The sequence below is a fragment of the Salvelinus fontinalis genome, chromosome 17 (assembly GCF_029448725.1).
Source record: "Salvelinus fontinalis isolate EN_2023a chromosome 17, ASM2944872v1, whole genome shotgun sequence".
Taxonomy (NCBI): Eukaryota; Metazoa; Chordata; class Actinopteri; order Salmoniformes; family Salmonidae; genus Salvelinus; species Salvelinus fontinalis.
In genome coordinates this window covers 24254703-24275326 of record NC_074681.1, presented here as the reverse complement: position 1 = coordinate 24275326, position 20624 = coordinate 24254703, and the positions used below count along the sequence as shown (strand labels likewise).

At 41.2% G+C, this 20624-nt stretch overlaps 2 protein-coding genes across 2 annotated transcripts in view; both read right to left on the bottom strand.

The window, feature by feature from the left end:
- The window catches only part of LOC129814017 (apoptosis regulator Bcl-2-like), a 49494-nt gene extending 37904 nt beyond the window's left edge, over positions 1-11590 (bottom strand). Inside the window, exon 1 of the mRNA XM_055866748.1 lies at positions 10432-11590. Within this exon, the coding sequence (XP_055722723.1) occupies positions 10432-10974 (543 nt within the window). The 5' untranslated portion in view covers positions 10975-11590. The remainder of the gene's footprint in view (positions 1-10431) is intronic.
- A 949-nt stretch (positions 11591-12539) lies between these two features.
- LOC129814015 (3-ketodihydrosphingosine reductase-like) lies at positions 12540-20310 on the bottom strand. The gene is made up of 10 exons (XM_055866744.1): positions 19869-20310; positions 19308-19397; positions 17767-17823; positions 17523-17588; positions 17326-17421; positions 16298-16489; positions 16089-16172; positions 15907-15990; positions 15636-15737; positions 12540-15374 (listed from the first exon to the last, which is right to left on the bottom strand). The coding sequence occupies exons 1-10, from the start codon at positions 20055-20057 to the stop codon at positions 15255-15257; spliced, it is 1080 nt and encodes a 359-aa protein (XP_055722719.1). The 5' UTR covers positions 20058-20310; the 3' UTR covers positions 12540-15254.
- Between the last annotated feature and the right edge of the window lie 314 nt (positions 20311-20624).

The following is a 20624-nucleotide window of genomic DNA, read 5'->3' as shown; positions in this document are numbered from 1 at the left end:
CCGAAACAAAACATATTTTACATAGGTTTAAAGATTAACTTCTTGTGAATCCAACCACGGTGTCAGATTTAGAAAATGCTTTACGGCGAAAGCATACCTTACGATTATGAGAACATAGCCCACGAGACAAATCATTACAAACAGTAGCCAGCCAGATAGAACAGTTACACAATTTAGAAATAGAGATCAAATTAATCCCTTACCTTTGATGATATTCATATGGTTGCACTCAGCTGACATTCATTTACTCAATAAATGTTCCTCTTGTTTGATAAAGTCTCTTTATACCCAAAAACCTCCGTTTTGTTCGTGCGTTTTCTTCAGTAATCCACAGGCTGAAACGCAGTCAAAACAGGAAGACAAAAAAATCCAAATTGTATCCGTAAAGTTCATAGAAACATGTCAAACGATGTTTATATTCAAACCTCAGGTTGTTTTTAGCCTAAATAATCTATACTATTTCAACCGGACAATAACGTTGTCAATATAAAATGTAAACAAGAAATGCACTCTCTCGGTCTTGCAAAGGAAAAAGCTCTGTGAAACTTTAGGGTCCACTCTTTCAGACTGCTCTTACCTCCTCATTTTTCAGAATACAAGACTGAAACACATTCTAAAGACTGTTGACATCTAGTGGAAGGCATAGAAACTGCAAGTTGAGTCCTAAGTCAAGGGATACTGTAATGCCATTGAATAGAAAACTACAAACCCCCCAAAAAACGACTTCCTGAATGGATTTCTTCTCAGGTTTTCGCCTGACAAATCAGTTCTGTTAAACTCACAGACACTATTTTAACAGTATTGGAAACTTTAGAGTGTTTTCTATCCAAATCTACCAGTTATATGCATATCATATCTTCTGGGCCAAAGAAACAGGCCGTTTAATTTGGGCATGTATTTCATCCAAAATTCCGAATGCTGCCCCCTACCCTAGAGAAGTTAAACAGCTGAAAATACAATATCTGTGTCACACCCTGATCTGTTTCACCAGTCCTTGTGCTTGTCTCCAGCCCCCTCCAGGTGTCACCCTTCTTCCCCATTATCCCCTGGGTATTTATACCTGTGTTTTCTGTCTGGGTCTCGCCTTGTGTTGTTATAGTACAAACTGGCCATGACTGACCCAGCAGACTTGGACCAGCTCCGTCACACTGTCTCCCTGCAGGGAGCTATCATTAGGATAGGAGGAGCTACTTCAGAACCTGATGGAAGGGTTCCGATCTCTGGTGGAACGCCACGACCTGGGGTTCAAGGCGCTGACGGAGCAATTCTGTGAATTAGCTTGCAAGCAGCACGCCACATCTGAGACCTCCCAGCGACTCGGTAACTTCCCTACTAGTGGTGGGTCTGTTCAGCCTACCCTGGCTCCCCAAGAACCCCGCTTACCTCCTCCGGAGTGATATGCTGGTGATCCTAGAACCTGCTGGGCATTTCTTTCCCAGTGCTCCCTCAGTTTTGAGCTACAGCCATCTTCGTTCCCTTCGGATCGATCGAAGATAGAGTATCTAATTACGCTAATGTCCGGGAAGGGCACTCCCATGGGCGACGGCCGTTTGGGAGCAACAATCCGCCATTTGTCATAACCTGGAAGATTTCATGGCGGAGGTGATGAAGGTATTCAATTCTCCGGTGCCCGGGAGAGAGGCGGCCCAAAAACTACTGAAGGTACATCAGAACTCCCGTAGTGTGGCAGACTATGCGGTAGAGTTTTGCACATTGGCTGCCGAGAGTGCCTGACATCCGGAGGTTCTGTTCGATACCTTCCTTCACGGACTGGGGATACCCACAGCATTGTTCCTGTTAATCTGCGGGTTTCAGGAAATCACAGTGAGGCTATACAGCTACTCCTCATTGAATACCCCATGTTCTTGTTGTTTTGGGATATTCTTGGCTCCAAAAACACAACCCCATTATTTACTGGACCACGAGTTCCATCCTGGGTTGGAGTCCGTTCTGTCATTCCCATTGCCTCAAAGCAGTGCAGCCTTCCCCGAGACGTCCTCCTCAGGGCTTAAGTCAATAAATTGCTATGTCCGTACTGTGAGAAGCCTAAGACAGCGCTACAGGGAGACAGGATGAACAGCTGATCGTCCTCGCAGTGGCAAACCACGTGTAACAACACCAGCACATCCGAACAGTACATCCGAACATCACAGCTGCGGGACAGGTACAGGATAGCAACAACAACTGCCCGAGTTACACCAGGAACGCACAATCCTTCCATCAGTGCTCAGACTGTCCGCAATAGGCTGAGAGAGGCTGGACTGAGGTCTTGTAGGCCTGTTGTAAGGTAGGTCCTCACCAGACATCACCGATAACAACGTCGCCTATGGGCACAAACTAGCATCAAAAGTAAAAAAAAAATAATAATAAAAATAAAAAGTATTAATAGGAGACTAAATGCGATCGGACCACCATCTAATTGGCCTCCGTACACAGTAACTCTTACATAAATTCCGTGTGGATTGGGATAAAGCCTATTGGATGACAATTTGTTCATAACTTTGACAAAATAATTCATAATTTACTTTTTTCTCCACAACATAGGTACAGCAGATCCCCTTATTGTATGGGACACTTTTAAATGTACTTTTAGAGGCCATTCAATACAATACAATTGTCACGACTCCCACCGAAGGTGGCTCCTCATCTTGTTCGGGCGGCTCTCGGCGGTCGTTGTCACCGGTCTACTAGCTGCCACCGATCCCTTTTTCCCTTTTCTGTTGTTTTTGTCTTATTGGTTACACCCGTTTCTTGTTTAGGTTTTAGTTGGGCTATTTAAGCCTGTATGCCCGCCTGCTCTTGGTGCGGGCTTATTTTTCCTCTGTTCATGTTTGTGGTTGTGCGATTTCCTTTGTTTTTTCCTTCGGACTGGTTGGGTCCTGGTCTTGTTATTTGCGCCTGGTGTTTTGGCGTGACCATTTTCCCTGCGCCGGAATAAAACATTGTTCTTTACCCTCTGCTTCCTGCGCCTGACTCCGCACCCACTACGCATAGATTGCATGACAACAATACTCACCATTAATTTAGGTCAAAAGAGATTAGACTAATAAAGGAAATAGAAGAAATAACAGTGCAGGTAGATGGGAATGGGAACTGTACTATAGAGGCACAAAATAAGTCAGCAGAAAAACAAAAATAATTGGAGTGCTACGACTTCCGCCGAAGTCGGCTCCTCTCCTTGTTTGGGTTGCGTTTGGCGGTCGACGTCACCGGCTTTCTAGCCATTGCCGCTCCATTTTTCCATTGTTCCATTTGTTTTGTCTTGTTCCCTGCACACCTGGTTTTCATTTCCTAATCACACTGCATGTATTTATTCCTCTGTTCCCCTTCATGTCTTTGTGTGAAATTGTTTTGTTACATGTTCGTGTGTACGCGCCAGGCTGGGTTTTGCCCCGTTATTCCGTGGCTTTTCACGAGAGATGTTTATTGTACAACATTTGCTCAATCTTTGTGACTGTTTTGCGCATAAGCACTTTTACTTTTGCCTGGAGGTTGTGACGCAGTGGCGTCTGTCTGTTTTATTTGCCTCTGCCTTAATAAAGTGTGCGCCTGTTCACAACTCTCTGCTCTCCTGCACCTGACTTCTCCACCAGTAGCGCACTACGTGGCATGGAGGTACTTATTCAAGAACGATCAAGTGTAATGTATTACAAAAATAAAGCTAATCGGATGGAAAATGTGGAAAAATGCAACAAAAAAAGCAGGAATTTTCAACATAGAAAAGCTACCAAAAAGAATTTACAGAATCTTGTTACAAATGATCATCTATTATTCACCAAATTATATTTTGAAAGAGGAAGCAAAATATTTTAAGCATATGTTTTCTTTTCAGTCTCTTCCATTTACACTGAATGATGTTAACTGTAAGGTTTTCTTTCCTAATAATAATCATGTAAAATTAACAAATTTACAGAAAGACCTCTGTGAAGGCCAACTTACAGAAGAGGAACTTTTTGAGGCAATTAAATATTTTCAGTCTGTAAAAACACCAGGGCTGGATGGTACCAGTAGAGGTATATCAGACCTTTTTTGATGTACTCAAAGATCCATTATTGGCATGTTTTAATTACTCCTATAAAAATGGTAGACTTTCAGGTACTCAACAAGAAAGTCTGATTTCATTACTACTAAAACAGGACCCAGGTGGTACTGTAAGTATAAAGATCCAGTCCATTAAAAAAATTGGAGGTCTCTACCACTTTAATGTTGTGATGCAAAAATCCTGGCAAAATGCATAGCACATAGAATAAAAAAGGTCTTACCATATATTGTTCATCCTGATCAGACAGGTTTTTTACATGGACGATATATTGGAGATATACTTACCTGATTAATTACTTGAAACAATTGAACATTATGAAACATCAAAGATACCAGGCCTGGTCTTCATAGCAGATTTTGAAAAGGCATTTGATAAAGTACGAATACAATTTATATATAAATGGCTGGATTACATTAATTTCGGTGAATCTCTTATACAATGATTTAAAGTTATGTACAGCAACCGAAGATGTAAAATAGTAAATAATTGTTACTTCTCAGAAAGTATTGAGCTTTTAAGATGAATAAAACAAGGCTGTCTGTTGTCTCCATATCTATTTATTATGGCCATTGAAATGCTAGCTATTAAAATTAGATCCAACAAGAACATCAAGGGGTTAGAAATTCAGGGGATAAAAACAAAAGTGTCAATGTATGCCGATGACTCAAGTTTTTTCATTAGTCCTCAATCTGGATCCCTGCACAGTCTCATTGAAGATCTTGATCACTTTTATAGACTCTCTGGACTATAACCTAATTATGACAAGTGTACCATATTATGTGTTAGATCGTTAAAAGGGAAAGGGGGATACCTAGTCAGTTGTCCAACTGAATGTATTCAACTGAAATGTGTCTTCCGCATTTAACCCAACCCCTCTGAATCAGATAGTTGCGGGGTGCTGCCTTAATCGACATCCATGTATTAGTCGCCCGGGGAACAGTGGATTGCCTGCCTTGCTCAGGGGCAGAATGACAGATTTTTACTTTGTTAGCTTGGGGATTTGATCCAGCAACCTTAAGACACAGTGTTTACACTACCTTGAAGTTTACCAATAAAGTGTGTATATGGTGAAGTAGACAAACTTGGTATTCACATCTCAAAAAATATCAATTAACTTACCACAATCAATTTCAATAGAAAGTTTGCAAAAATAGATAAGCCCCTCAACCATGGAGAGGTACATTTTAAAAATCACATTGATAAACTCTTTGGTCCTATCACAGTTTACTTACTAATGGCACTGCCTACTCCAGACGACTTGTTTTTTAAATCATATGAGCAAAACATATTCCACTTTATTTAGAATGCTAAGCCAGACAAAATTAAACGTGCCTATTTATATAATGAATATGAGTTTGGGGGGCTACAATTATTAAATATTAAACCTTTAAACCTCTTACTAAAAGCTTCACTCATACATAAATTATACTTAAACCCAAAATGGTTCTCCAGTAGATTATTAAGAAAGGCTCATCCCGTTGCTCAAAAATGGCCTTTTTCATTCATACAGATTACAATTTCTCATTTCTGACTGATTGAAAATGAAATTTTGTTTAAGGTATCACCCTTTCTTAAACAAGCCATATCACTGTTATCACAAAGCTGGTTATCATTTCAGTTTTATCCTCCAGAAAAGATAGAACAAATATTACAACAAATGTTATGGTTAAACTCAAATATACTGATAAATTAAAAAATATATATTTATTAGTTATATTATGAATATAAACGGTGGAGTTGTCACATCAGCAGCTATCGAAAATATATGGGAATGTCTGCTCAATCAAAATGTATAACCAACTGATTGCAACATTACCACAAAAATGGAAGAGGCAAATGGAAAGGGAGAAGGTAGGGAACTTGAACCTGCCATATATTAAAGATACAAATTGGCTGAAAGGAATTGGCATAAATAGAAAAATATACCAGTTTCATCTAAGGACAAAACTGTTGACAGCTGCGCTATACAGGTTGCAAAATAAATGGGAGGAGATTATCGATGTACCGATTCCATGGCACATGGTTTATGAACTGGTCCAAAAAACTACACTTGATTCAACACTTTGAGTTTTTCAATTTAAATGATTATACAAAATTCTTGCCACCAACAGAATGATATATATATATAAATATGTGGCATACAACAATCTCAGCTCTGTAGATTTTGCTGCGAAGAGACAGAATCACTAGATAATTTATTATTAAGGTATTTCCCCTATGTAGCTTGTTTCTGGTCACAGGTTCACGAATGGTTAAAAAATCCCAACATTCACTTAAAAAAGACAAGGCTGCCTATCATACATTCTTTCACTCATTGCACCTTGTTGTGCCTTGTATCGTCCGTAGTTGCAATGCAACCACAACAGATAGAATTCAGTGTTCAGCGTTTGTCCAGGTCCCTTTTCCACAGGACCTCGGGAGATGCCTTCAATACCGTCCAATAGGGGCAAGTTAACTGTACATTTTTTAATGCTTAACCATCAAGCTTTTTCTGTTTTAACAACCCTTATCTACTTTCACTCCACTCATAGACGTTTATCCCTCCCTGGACAAATGTTGAATTTTCCTCACGTGAGACCATCTTGTCGAGCTGATCATTTCAAACCACACTGCTCTCATTGGGCAAAAACTGGTTGAATCAACATTGTTTCCATGCAATTTACACCAACTATGTCAATGTGCTGATGTTGAATCAACGTAGAAAACTGTTTGGATTTACAAGAAGCCATCAACGTAAGGGAATTTCGTCTTTTTCTCACCCAACTTTTAACCTAAATCCAATGACAGGTGACATTTTAGGTTGATTTCACGTTGAATTCATGGTAGTTGGCAACTCAATCAAATGTAAATCAAGACTAGACGTTGAACTGACGTCTGTTCCCAGTGGTCTGTTTCATCCATGGCAATGATGTTCCTCTCCTTTCTCTTCTTTTGCACAATCTTTACGATTAATGAAGTTCACTTGTAAACAATTCATTTCGACCCGTCGTTAATTTAAAACAAGTGTTTATTTTCTGAAATGTGTGCCGATGCCCAGCTGTTAAAAGGGACAGGCGGCTATCTGATACTCAGCGGTTAATTTATATTTTAAGTGACAAACACATTTAATTAATTGTTTCTGGCATGTCATCTGAGGCTCACTTACATCACAGACAATTTTTGGGTGGGATGTTCAATTTGGTCACTTATCACAAGTCCCTGGCAAAATGACACAGAAAATTGGTTGCATATACTTTCCCATAATACGGAATAAACCTTCGGATTAAAAGATTCCGTGTCCTTCAGTTCTCATAGATATAGCACATGAATATCCTGTCGCCTCAGCCTCAGCCTTGAAACACTACTGTCTATTCTGACCTACATACAACAGTACATAGTGAGACGGGTAGTCGGGTATACAGGCTCCAGAGACCTCTAACACACAGACACACACGGCAGCCACAGCCGTATCCCGTCATCCCAGGCACAGGTATCAAAAGAGACAAAAGGGCTCCAACTGAACCAAAATGCACTGGAGAGTGCATGTTACATGTTAAATATACATACAGGCTGGCTGTAGTCTGTGGTTCTGTAATCCTGGAGGCCCCTCTCTCCTCTCCGTGCTTCCCTTTGATATGTGGCACAACCTGCCACCTTCAGGGGCAGACGAGACTCAAGGGGAATGTTAAACGCTCCTTCCTTTAGAGATTAAATGCTCCACATAAATCATTGATTAGCGTCCAACCCTCCAATACCCACCCCCCTCTACCACCTTGCTTCCAGCTAGATAGCTGAAATGGTGCAAACAAATGTTATGTTATCATAAAGAGTACTTTTGTCAATTAGGGACTACTTTTTGGCAGTTCGGCCTAATATCTGCTGAGCTGTAGAAGAGAGCAGTCGTAAAGGAGTGGCCACGCTGTTCATCTTCAGAGGGGAAAAAGCAGTAACAAAAGAAAAACAGAACAGAGGTTGTTGTGGATGTGAAGTTGGTGAAGCATGCTCAGTTATTTGATGATAGATGATAAATGCATTGTATGTGCACGTGTGTGTGTGTGTGTGTGTGTGTGTGTGTGTGTGTGTGTGTGTGTGTGTGTGTGTGTGTGTGTGTGTGTGTGTGTGTGTGTGTGTGTGTGTGTGGAGGGGGGGGCTCTCAACTTTGTTTTGGTTGGAGGATTCTATGGGTCATGTGAATCTCTGACAGTGGTCCTCATCTCTTGTCCTGTCTTGCCTGAGGGCTGGTAGCCTATACTGTTAATTTGATGGCACCCATTCCCCTGACATGTGTCTGTCCAGCTCTGTCCCGCCACGGATGTGGAGCGAGACAGATACTGTATAATGATCCTGTCCTACTAGTGCCTCATCAGCTCTGGTTACAGTACAGACTGTTCTCTGCAGATAGTGTCACAGACATCTACAGTGGGGAGAACAAGTATTTGATACACTGCCGATTTTGCAGGTTTTCCTACTTACAAAGCATGTAGAGGTCTGTAATTTTTTTATCATAGGTACACTTCAACTGTGAGAGACGGAATCTAAAACAAAAATCCAGAAAATCACATTGTATGATTTTTAAGTAATTAATTTGCATTTTATTGCATGACAAGTATTTGATCACCTACCAACCAGTAAGAATTCCGGCTCTCACAGACCTGTTAGTTTTTCTTTAAGAAGCCCTCCTGTTCTCCACTCATTACCTGTATTAACTGCACCTGTTTGAACTCGTTACCTGTATAAAAGACACCTGTCCACACACTCAATCAAAAAGACTCCAATCTCTCCACAATGGCCAAGACCAGAGAGCTGTGTAAGGACATCAGGGATAAAATTGTAGACTTGCACAAGGCTGGGATGGGCTACAGGACAATAGGCAAGCAGCTTGGTGAGAAGGCAACAACTGTACTTTTCGCACCAAAGTACGTTCATCTTTAGGAAACAGAACACGTCTCCTTCCTGAGCGGTTTGACGGCTGCGTGGTCCCATGGTGTTTATACTTGCGTATTATTGTTTGTACAGATGAACGTGGTACCTTCAGGCGTTTGGAAATTGCTCCCAAGGATGAACCAGACTTGTGGAGGTCTACAATTTTTTCTCTGAGGTCTTGGCTGATTTCTTTTGAATTTCCCATGATGTCAAGCAAAGAGGCACTGAGTTTGAAGGTAGGCCTTGAAATACATCCACAGGTACACCTCCAATTGACTCAAATGATGTCAATTAGCCTATCAGAATCTTCTAAAGAAATTACGTCATTTTCTGGAATTTCCCAAGCTGTTTAAAGGCACAATAAATTTAGTGTATGTAAACTTCTGACCCACAGGAATTGTGATACACTGAATTATAAGGGAAATAGTCTGTCTGTAAACAATTGTTGGAAAAATGACTTGTGTTATGCACAAAGTAGATGTCCTAACCGACTTGCCAAAACTATAGTTTGTTAACAAGAAATTTGTGGAGTGGTTGAAAAACTAGTTTTAATGACTCGAACCCAAGTGTATATAAACTTCAGACTTTAACTGTAAATAGATAGATAGATAGATGAGTGCATTAGTCACATGCACATGGTTGTAGATGTAATTGCAGGGTACAGTGGAATTCTTATGCTCTGAGCTCAAACAGTGCTGGTCAAAAAAAGAGAAGTGAATGACACAATAATAAACGTAACAATAATAAAAATATACACCAAATGTACAAAACATGATGAACACCTGGTCTTTCCATGACATAAACTGACCAGGTGAATCCAGGTGAAAGCTATGATCCCTTATTGATGTCATGTGTTAAATCCACTTCAATCAGTGTAGATGAAGGGGAGAAGACAGCTTAAAGAAGGATTATTAAGCCATGAGACAATTGAGACATGGATTGTATATGTGTGCCATTCAGAGAGTGAATGGGCAAGACACAATACGTATGTGCCTTTGAATGGGGTATGGTAGTAAGTGCCAGGCGCACATGTTTGTTTCAAAAACTAATGCTGCTGGGTTTTCAAGCTCAAGAGTTTCCTGTGTGTATCAAGAATGGTCCACCACCCAAGGGCCTTCCAGTCAATTTGACACAACTGTGGGAAGCATTGGAGTCAACATGGGCCAGTATCTGCTTTCAGACCTTATAGAGCATGCCCCGACGAATTGAGTCCGTTCTGAGTGCAAAATGGCAAAAAACTCAATATGTGTAAGGTGTTCTGCCTTCAGTCGGGCTGAGGCGGGCTTTAGAGCGTGGGGAGGTGTGACAGATACTGTAATATCTTATTGGCCAGACATGCTAGACAAACAGTCTGAACATCAAATCAGGAACACTAAAATATGATGTCGTTAATATCCAGACATTCCCACCGCATCATACGTAATGTAGCCTAGCCTACGGATAAATCAACGTGATATCGGGCAATTCAAAGCAGAGATTACACCTACCCATCCCCCGTTCTCTTGAATCCAGCTGTGCAGCGGTCCATTTAGATACTCCGTCATCCACCCGGCGATGTGGTCAACCTGCGACGTCATTTCCTTGTTCACGCATTCCACACATATTGTGCCCCCGAACTCGAAGAAGGCGACAATTCGTCCCCAGTTAACCCCGTCCCTGAACAGCTCGTCTATCACCTCTCTGAATCTCCTTTCTGCCATAGAAGACGTGAGATACAATTGGTGTGACATCTCCGCAAAGTCGGGCTGGTACAGTCGTTCGAGTTCGTCCCCGGCCTCACGCAAAACTCTGTGAATAGCTGCATGCGGGTCCGTTTGGGAGAGCCGTTTGGAAAGATGGGGGACGCTGCTCGATCTGGCGTTATTGGCCCCGTGGCACCGCCGTGCCAAAACAGGCGGAGGAGAAATCATTGACCCATTATCAGCATCTTCGTCATCCTCGGCATTCTCGAAATCCCACACATATCCCCTTTTCAAGAGTTTGTGACAAATGTACTTTTCCACTATACAGCGGTTGTCGTCGTTTGCCATTATGATTGGCACTGATAATGACCTCCACAATCCTAGTTTTTAAGAATAATACATCGTACTTATAAACATGCACTGCGCCGCGCAATACATCAGATCAAACGAAAATTGTATTTCTGAGAAAATGCTCTGGTCAAGTTTATAGGATACTATCGAACCGTGCAGAACGAAACACTGCAACGGGAGCGATGTGCGTGGATTGAAAAACTGTCCCTTCACCCAACTAGGCTGAAACCGTGAAAAAGTCCAAGTATATCCACGTAAGAATATCAAAATGTTTCCCCAATTGTGCTATCAAAAGGAAATATTCGAAGCCTTGATCAAAAAGTGGCTACAGTTATCTGTAGACTCCCAAATCCAGACAGCCAGAAATACGGAAGAGATTAAAATATTCTCGACAAGCACATAATGTAGCCTACACTACAAAAAAAATACATGACCAAAAAACCACATAAGAAGATCAACGTCGCATGCATCCAGAATATGATACCGCAAACTATTCTAGCGCCTTGTTACGCGTACGGAGAGCCGTTTCGAGGGACTGTGCAGTGAAGACTGTATCCCACAATAATATTGCTGCCTGTGTTCCAGCTACACACTGGGTTGGTTGAACATTCTTTGCTGCTTTGCTGGTGAGGTATTTCTTACGTCACCCATTGAAAGTTATCACTTGTGCATTTGGAAACTCCAAGTAGGCCTACGTGTCCCTCCTATTTGGTTACGTTTGATCTGTAGAGAAATGTATGCCATGATAGGCATGATAGGATTTTAACCTTTAATTCTTATCTAATGCAGAAAATGTTGATATAATCCTAACATTTCCCCAATATTTTATGGCTCGAAAAATGGTGAATAGCCATTTCAACTGTTACGAACAGTAGCCTATCAATTCAGATCAAGTTGTAGAAATTGATGAACCTTGCCTTATTTGAAGAATTAGAAGCGTCAAGCTTGCTTTCTTTAGCCCTGCCTGATTAATAATTGCTGAGCCCTTACTAGACAGGACTACACCATTCTGATTCCCCATGAGGGGACTGCTTTTATCTAGCATCCTTATGGACATCCATCCATCTCATTGGTGGACATATATTTTGATGTTCTCTGTCTTCCAGTGTGTCTGTGTATATCTCGCTCAGTCTCTACCTGCCTATATCTTCTACACATTCTCTTACAGGGCAACACAGCCTCTAAATCCCCATGCAGTCTTCCTGCTGATCTGAGGGCACTATACAATAGCTACCGTCTGCCCAGGCTGTTCTGTTCCCATCATGGAAGATGAAAGCCTACTCAAACAGAACACGTAAAACTGAACACCTGTCCCCCCCCCAACAACTGCCCGGCCACACGTACCTACTGTACATCAAAACTGTATAATGGTATGGAGTGGCACAGAACACCTACTCAGCTTCTGAATACACAGGAGTCACGATTGATCAACTGTAGCCGTAGTCCAAGCCTCAGCAACTGAATAATGTAAGTTCAGAATCCAGCAAACACAGCTACACATACAGTATAGGTTATACAGAATCACATAAAAGTTCTTAAAAAGAATAGGAGACTAACCATAGTTGAGTTTTAAAAGGCCTGTATCAACAGTACTAAGAGCAGACAAAAACATAGCGGGCATTTAGCAGAGGATATGTCATTTTCCAAAGTTATTCATTTAGTTTTATCATGTAAGAAAATAAGACAAAGCAACATTGTTCTACTCCTTACATTTCTTTTCAATGGCACACTAGGTGAAATTCATACACATTTGGCCAAAACAAAACAAAACACAACCAATAAGATAGGAACAGAAGCAGAATGATAATATTCAGTAGCACTGTACTTAAACATTTTATAATCTTCTTTTAAATATCTCTGGACAACACCAACAAATGGGAAAACTAGAGTGTGACTGAGCATTTTAACAATGGTACAACTTGGTTGTAGTGTTTTAACATATTGTAAGCATGGGTTTGATTTTCAAAGCTTAAAATGTGTTCAAACAAAATAGCTTTTTCCATGAGCTACATATTATATCAAATGTCTATAAACTTCAACATATATGTGTTGCTACCTAAAGATGACAGTGAGTCAAAGCTAACAATGTACAGATGAGGAAATGACAGGTATCGACACACTAAGCGCTGGACAGTGACAATGTGCCTTGAACCAATGTCAAATGAGAACCTCAGAGTTGGATCATCCATTCTCACGTTCTTATTTTGGGTTTGAGTAAGGCCTTTTTGTACAAAAACTAAACTGAAATTGACAAACAAAATACACCAAAACAGTTGGCATTTTCGCAGAAAAATCAAATTAACTGGTAAACCACAAGCGGCTTAAGCCACATTATTTTCTGTGAATGAATTCCATTATTTTATCATTAACATAATTCGTAGTTCTCTCTTAAGGCTTGGAATGGGTCCCCACAATTGTAGTGCTTGGCTGAACTACAAACTGTTTCTAGGATAGTACAGACCAGCAACATCAAACAAAATAAATCACAAGTAGTTGCATTGCATTTACAGAAATGGTCTCTTAATACATTTTGGCATTCAAATATTGGTGGATAAAAAAAAGCATACTTTCTGATTTGTAGCCTATGGTTTGCATTAAAGGTCAGTACATTCTGCCCACAGTTGATGGATGGAAGGAAGACTTGCATGAGTTCACATTTGATCTTTTCTCGCCCCATTAAGCAGAATGTTGAGAAGGTAAGAAGGTAAGGTAAATACGGGATGCTTAAAAGGCTTGGAGTTAGAGGACTTCAGGAAGGAACTGTGAATACTTACTGAGACAAATTACACTCAGTTAAGAGAGTATAGGATAGTGTCCATGGTGACTGTGGATGAAATGTAAAATTAGACAATACAATAGCACACATAGCTCCTTTATGTTGCTCTGCACAGACTGAGTTTGCCAGTCCCTCTTAATCTCTTGGCCTCTATATAAAATAGAGCTCTAGTGCCCTCTCCAGGCCTGAAGGCTCTTTGTTGGAACCTGCGAGTCACACCCCACGCCTTGTCCAGACACCACCCCATCACTTTAATCACAGACCCCACTTGGATGCTACATGGCAAAATATGTGCACAGATCACACATACACAGAGATCAACAACTGATAAGACATCATAGGAAGACAGGAAAGAGTGAATGAGGCTGGCATCAGATGTTAGCGGATTTGTTCTCATACTACATCGCACGACTGTCCTATGCCTACCTTTTACATACCGCTTCTACCTCGGGTAAGAAACACAAGTCAAATGTGAAAGTGGCATGCAAATAAGAGGAATAGAGGTTTTCCTTTTTCCCCAGCCACCACCAGTGTCCAATGGCTTCTCTCTCTCCCTGGAGTAGGTTTGGTCAGTCATTTAAACACATTGTAACAACACTGCATTAAAATCTTTCCCCTCGGCTTCTTCACACGGCTCCTACACAGCACACACATTCTCTCGTACTTGCACATACAATCATTTTACCTAAAAATGCCTTGGATGATAATTTCCTGGAAGCAAATTTATATTTTTGCATTGCCCTCTCATCACTGTTAAATCACATCAAAGCTCTGTTGATGCATCCACAGCACGGGCCAATACATCACTCTACATAAACAGCACATGGAAGGGCACCGGGTGACACAGAGTGGATAAAGAGAAGCTTTGCCTGCAAAGCTTGGGAAGGAAAGAGGAACACATTTGGTGAAAATAACAGTAGTTTGACGTGATAAAGATAGCTTACTTAAAATGGTCTGTATGACATGGTTTGTTAGTGTTCTTGTTTCTTCTGATTCTTGGTAAGGGATTGCAGGTCAACATGCTGACATAAGCAGTCAGACTGGCAATCCCTTACTTTCATCTGCATGGACAAAAATAGGAGGATAGGGTGGCCCAAAAGTAGGCTAAAGTTTCAGGTGTTGACAAGGCCTACTTTAACAGCAAGCTAGTAGTGTTTAGTCTGCCCTCATAGACCCTTGGGTAAAGCATCCTTAACAATAAAAGCAGGTATACAGTTACAATTAAAAGGTTTCACAGAGCACTTGAGTAAACAATATCACTGGAATGATGAAAAAAGGTGGACAAACAAAATAACTGCCAAGAATTATATGCGTTACATAATAAGTAACAGGACACCCGCCATTTTCTTTACTTCGGTATTATCACTGGCGCACGAGATATCTGGCCATTTAGCCTGTCCAGGGTTGTGCCCTCTAAGGAATGGAGGGGAGGGGAGAGGGCTGGCTGGGGTGAGTTCTCCAGTGGCTATAATAGTGGAGGATGGAGGGGGGGGGGGGTTTGTTACTCCCTCTTGTCCGCTGCTTTGGCCTGCTCCCTCTGGATCATACAGCGACGCACAATGCTGTCAAAACTCCCCAGGTAGAACAGAGCAATGGTCCGGAACAGCCCCATGGTTACAATCTGCACAGAGATCAGAGGCCACATTAACAATTTGGGCTCTAGACAGTAACAGACAGTTTTGTGACAATCTATTATTATGTTATAACCATAGAATTGTCATATTTCTGTCTCTATGTTTACAATAGATGTGTAATAGATACAAAATGGCTTTGGTAAGTTGATAGTTAAGGTTCAGTTAACACATGTTTACCAAAATAGTAATATTTGGTTGTGTTGTAGTGGGACGATGACAGTGCTGTTCCTGTCCTGTAGTGTAGTTACCTGCTGGAGGCCCTCTGTGATGGAGGTGACTGGTGACATTCCACAGGTGAGAGCTGAGAGCATGTAGCCGTCAGGCCCCACAGAGCTGTTAAAGTTCCCCTGCTGTGGGGGGCACAAACACATGACCGTCAGAAAAACTGCTTTATCACACTTTTAGAGAGCAAATTTCTCAATGTTTCTGACTGGAAGGTATTTATTGATGAAGGTTTTTATGTAGGCCTGAGGCCTGGTGATTTTCATAGTGATACTTGCTGAGAATGCAATGTCTTACCACAGCATCCTTGACAACGATCTTAGCCACCTGCTCCGGCTGAGTCACCCCAGATGTCTCAGAGATCAGCCTAGTCTCTAAGGGCTATGGAAGGACAAAGAGACAAAATATAACTTGAGGCATTAGAATAAAATACAAAATATGAGAGAGTTTACACTTTCCCCTTTCATGAGGAGACTCACCTTTGTCCTATTCTCCTCTGCTAGTCCTGGAGTGTCAGTGTCAGGGGGGTAGGCCACCGTTACATAAATGTTATATGGCTTCATCTGCAGGGACGAGTAGAGGAAAGAGTGCTTTCAGCCTTAAAGACACTTATCCAAATTTTATGTTGAGAATTTGACCTATTGGCCCCAAATGTGGGCAGGAAAAGGAACTATTGGATACTACTCACCTCCATCTGCAGGGACTCAGCCAGCCCACGCAGGGCAAATTTGGACGGAGAGTAGGCTGTGTAGCCGAACAGGCCGATCTGGCCAGCCTGGGAGGAGACAAACATGATGCGTCCCATCCTACGCTCCTTCATTGTGGTGATTACAGCCCGTGTGGGATACACACTGCCCAGGTAGTTCACCTCCATCATACTCTGTTATAGACAAGGGAAGGATCACAAAAAGTAATGAATATATTATTATTAATAAAATGTATATTATTACTCAGACTGAATAATATACATCATATCAAAGAGTATTCACTTGAGAAAAACAGCCTCCTGACATGGTAATTGTTATATTTCTGAGCAGTTTCCATGGTAATAGCATTTCTATGGGGTGAGGTCTAATGACTTCAGACCCTTAACGAGGCATGTGACCAGCAATGGAATGCCAGGATGAGAAGGAACTAGCTAGCAGCACCAGCACAGCCTAGCTCCCTCCAGGAAATCTAATGAAGCACATTAAATACATTAGGATGTGGGGAACACACACACAATCACATTTTCTATTGGTCATGATTATTATCTTAGTATCAGAATAATCCCTTCATGCACACACACTCGCAATGTGTACACACAACCTAATTTTCCCTGGGTCATTATTTCGGTATTGGTACCATCCCTTCACTGTCCGAGAGAGTGAAGAAACCTGCCACCTCTTCAGCCTGGAATTAAACCTCTCTCTCATTCTTCCACTGCAATTAAATATGCAGCAGACCTAGAATGCAATCGAATCTAACCTTCTGGCTCACTAGCTGCCTCTAAACTGAAAACTGAACTCTTGGTTCCACCTTGGACAGACATCAAACCCTTTGAATCTTCAATCTGGGAAACATCTTGTCTCATTGCCTATTCAGAGTTAGTTTCAAATTATGTTCATTTTGGCACAACATCAAGGTTTTCTGAGGCACACACTGTAAGGAGTTGGGTTTCTGCGTTCTCCCTTCCAGACCTGTCGGTCTATTCCCCTCATTAGTTACAGTACTTACTCTGAAGCGCTCCACCTCCACCTCCTCAAACTTCCCAGAGAAGGACGTCCCAGCACAGTTCACCAGCATGTCCACCGGACCAAGCTTTTCTTGACACTAGATGGATGAAATTATATTGACATTGTTACTTGCAGACAATTATAAAAAAAATATAGGAATTGATATGATGGAAAAGGCCCCCATCACTTGTGATTTACCTGCTTAATCACACTTTCCACCTGTCTGTAGTCCTTTGACACGTCAACTGATATGCAGAGCACCACCTGAGTGGAAGAGGAATACAAATACCAAAACAGTCAGCGGTCAAGTGAGTTGCTAATGAGATCATCTAGGTCAACATTCAATGATTTGCTTGCACCGCCCCAAAAAGCAAGAACAACAAAAACATTGTCTTTCTTCCACATTGTCCCAAGACATGTACTGTAGCAACGTAATACATACCTGCTTGTCATTAATGGCACATTTCTCCACTTCTTTTTTCGCTTGAACCAATTTACTCTGAAGGAAATTAAAGAATGATTGATAAATGTGCTGGCTGAGTGATGCGCTGAAAAAATATATGTACACTACCGTTCAAAAATTTGGGGTCACTTCAAAATGTCCTTGTTTTTGAAAGAAAAGCAATTTTTTTGTCCATTAAAATAACATCAAATTGATCAGAAATACAGTGTAGACATTGTTAATGTTGTAAATGAATATTGCAGCTGGAAACTGTATTTTTTTTAATGGAATATCTACATAGGCGTACAAAAGCCCATTATCAGCCACCATCACTCCTGTGTTCCAACAGACGCCTCACAAGTCCTAAACTGGCAGCTTAATTAAATAGTACCCGCGAAACACCAGTCTCAACGTCAACAGTGAAGAGGTGACTCTGGGATGCTGGCCTTCTAGGCAGAGTTGCAAAGAAAAAGCCATATCTCAGACTGGCCAATAAAAATAAAAGATGTGCAAACTAACAGAGACACTGGACAGAGGAACTCTGCCTAGAAGGCCAGCATCCCGGAGTCGCCTCTTCACTGTTGATGTCGAGACTGGTGTTTTGCGGGTACTATTTAATGAGCTGCCAGTTAAGAACTTGTGAGGTGTCTGTTTCTCAAACTAGATACTCTAATGTACTTGTCCTCTTGCTCAGTTGTGCACCGGGGCCTCCCACTCCTCATTCTACTCTGGTTAGAGACAGTTTGCACTGTTCTGTGAAGGGAGTGCTACATAGCGTTGTATGAGATCTTCAGTTTCTTGACAGTTTCTCGCAGGGATTAGCCTTCATTTGTCAGAACAAGAATAGACTGAGGAGTTTCAGAATAAAGTTATTTATTTCTGGCAATTTTGAGCCTGTAATCAAACCCACAAATACTGATGCCCCAGATACTCAACTAGGCTAAAGAAGGCCAGTTTTATTGCTTCTTTAATCAGAACAGTTTTCAGCTCTGCTAACATAATTGCAAAAGGGTTTTCTAATGATCAATTAGCCTTTTAAAATGATAAACTTGGATTAGCTAACACAACGTGCCATTGGATCACAGGTGTGATGGTTGCTGATAAAGGGCCTCTATACGCCTATGTAGATATTCCATAAAAAAATCTCCCGTTTCCAGCTACAATAGTCATTTACAACATTAACAATGTCTACACTGTATTTCTGATCAATTTTATGTTTTTTGAATGGACAATTTTTTTGTTGCTTTTCTTTCAAAAACAAGGACATTTCTAAGTGACCCCAAACTTTTTAACGGTAGTGTATATAATTATACGAAGCATGTGTGCGCCTAAATTGGGAAATGTAGACGCACACAAAGACATTTTGGAGCACAATAAAACATATGAGGTAATCAAGCTAGAATCCTTAATTTTTCTAGGCGCACCAGTGTTCCTAAATAAAGGTTCCAGGTCACAGCAAAATATTTAGCCGCATATGCAAGTAAAATGGTTGCACTGTAGAGCCCTGCAAGGATGTTGATTTGAAGTGGATTTCTACTCACCTCGTCTCTTGCCACTAGTGTGATGAAGGCTCCTTGTCTGTAGCACTCCATAGCAATGCTTTTCCCTATTCCACTGGAACCTCCAGTGACCTGTGGGTTGAAAGGTGGTGGTAGGTGAGAGAGGAGGGTCATTCCCTTTAAAAAGTTAAATACAAGGGATGGTCCCCTAGGGTCAAAGTCCAACTTACAGTATATACAGTAGGTCATTAGAATGTTGCTTTTTTCCCAAGTTAGAACATGTGTTTCTGCTAAACTGTATAGTCATTTCTATGAAATTGAGTGTCATTGACTGGCTGGCCTACTTATTGCCATACTAGAGTTTTCACTTTAAGCTTGCAACATGTTGCAAAAGACGATACATTATCAACTCTGTTACAAGATGTTAATTAATTGTGGGCGTGTCGTACTTGTAGATGATCTGCTGCGTGCAAGCGCCTTTACTTACGAAACACCTTCACCTGCAACACCCTATAAAATCTACGGTGCAATGGTTATGCAATGCAACGTAACTAGCAAGTCTGAATATGATACCGTTGTCTAGTTAGGACAATGAGCACTTACCACGACGTGGGCCCCATTTAATTTGAGAGGTTTGGGGCTAATCAAAGGGGATATCATGTATAATAGCAACACGAAGGCAACGACGAATGCAACAACGACTAGAAGCATAATGAAAGGCAAAAGGAGCCACCAGGAACTGAAGAAAAGCCAATCCGTGATCGTTGAACTCAAGCCTTCCTCAGAGGACATGGGTGAAGCTGGCAGTTCGGTTAGCTTCTAGACTCAGTAGGAGCGAATCGCGGGGGCTTGCGCTTGTCAAAAGGGGTGGCGATGAAACACACAGAGGAGGAGTTTTCTAGCAGTATATTTAGCAGTGTGTCAGAGGGTTTACTTCCAAGATAAAATGCCGTGGTGGACCTTGGATCTACGATATTTTCCTGCCTAGCTGCAATATGAACCAAAACAAGTCGTATTGTGCACTTTGAACGGATGCGACAATTTGACCACCGTTCTAGGTATTTGTAGTTTTTAAACGAAGCAAACTGCCACCTGACAGAGGTTCTCTCAGATTAAGGACAACACTTCCCAAAATGCAATGGTGTACTTCCTTATTGTTGGAGCACCCATTTTATTCTACCGACATAACCATCTCCATCGCCAGATCTAGATCCCCCTCAATGTTGTCAAATTAGATATTTGTTTTAGCTTTATTTAACTAGGCAAGTCAGTTAACACAGTCTTATTTACAATGACGGATATTGGCATTTGTAAAGATTAATTTGAATCCTCAACCTGGACCATGAGACAATACTTTGT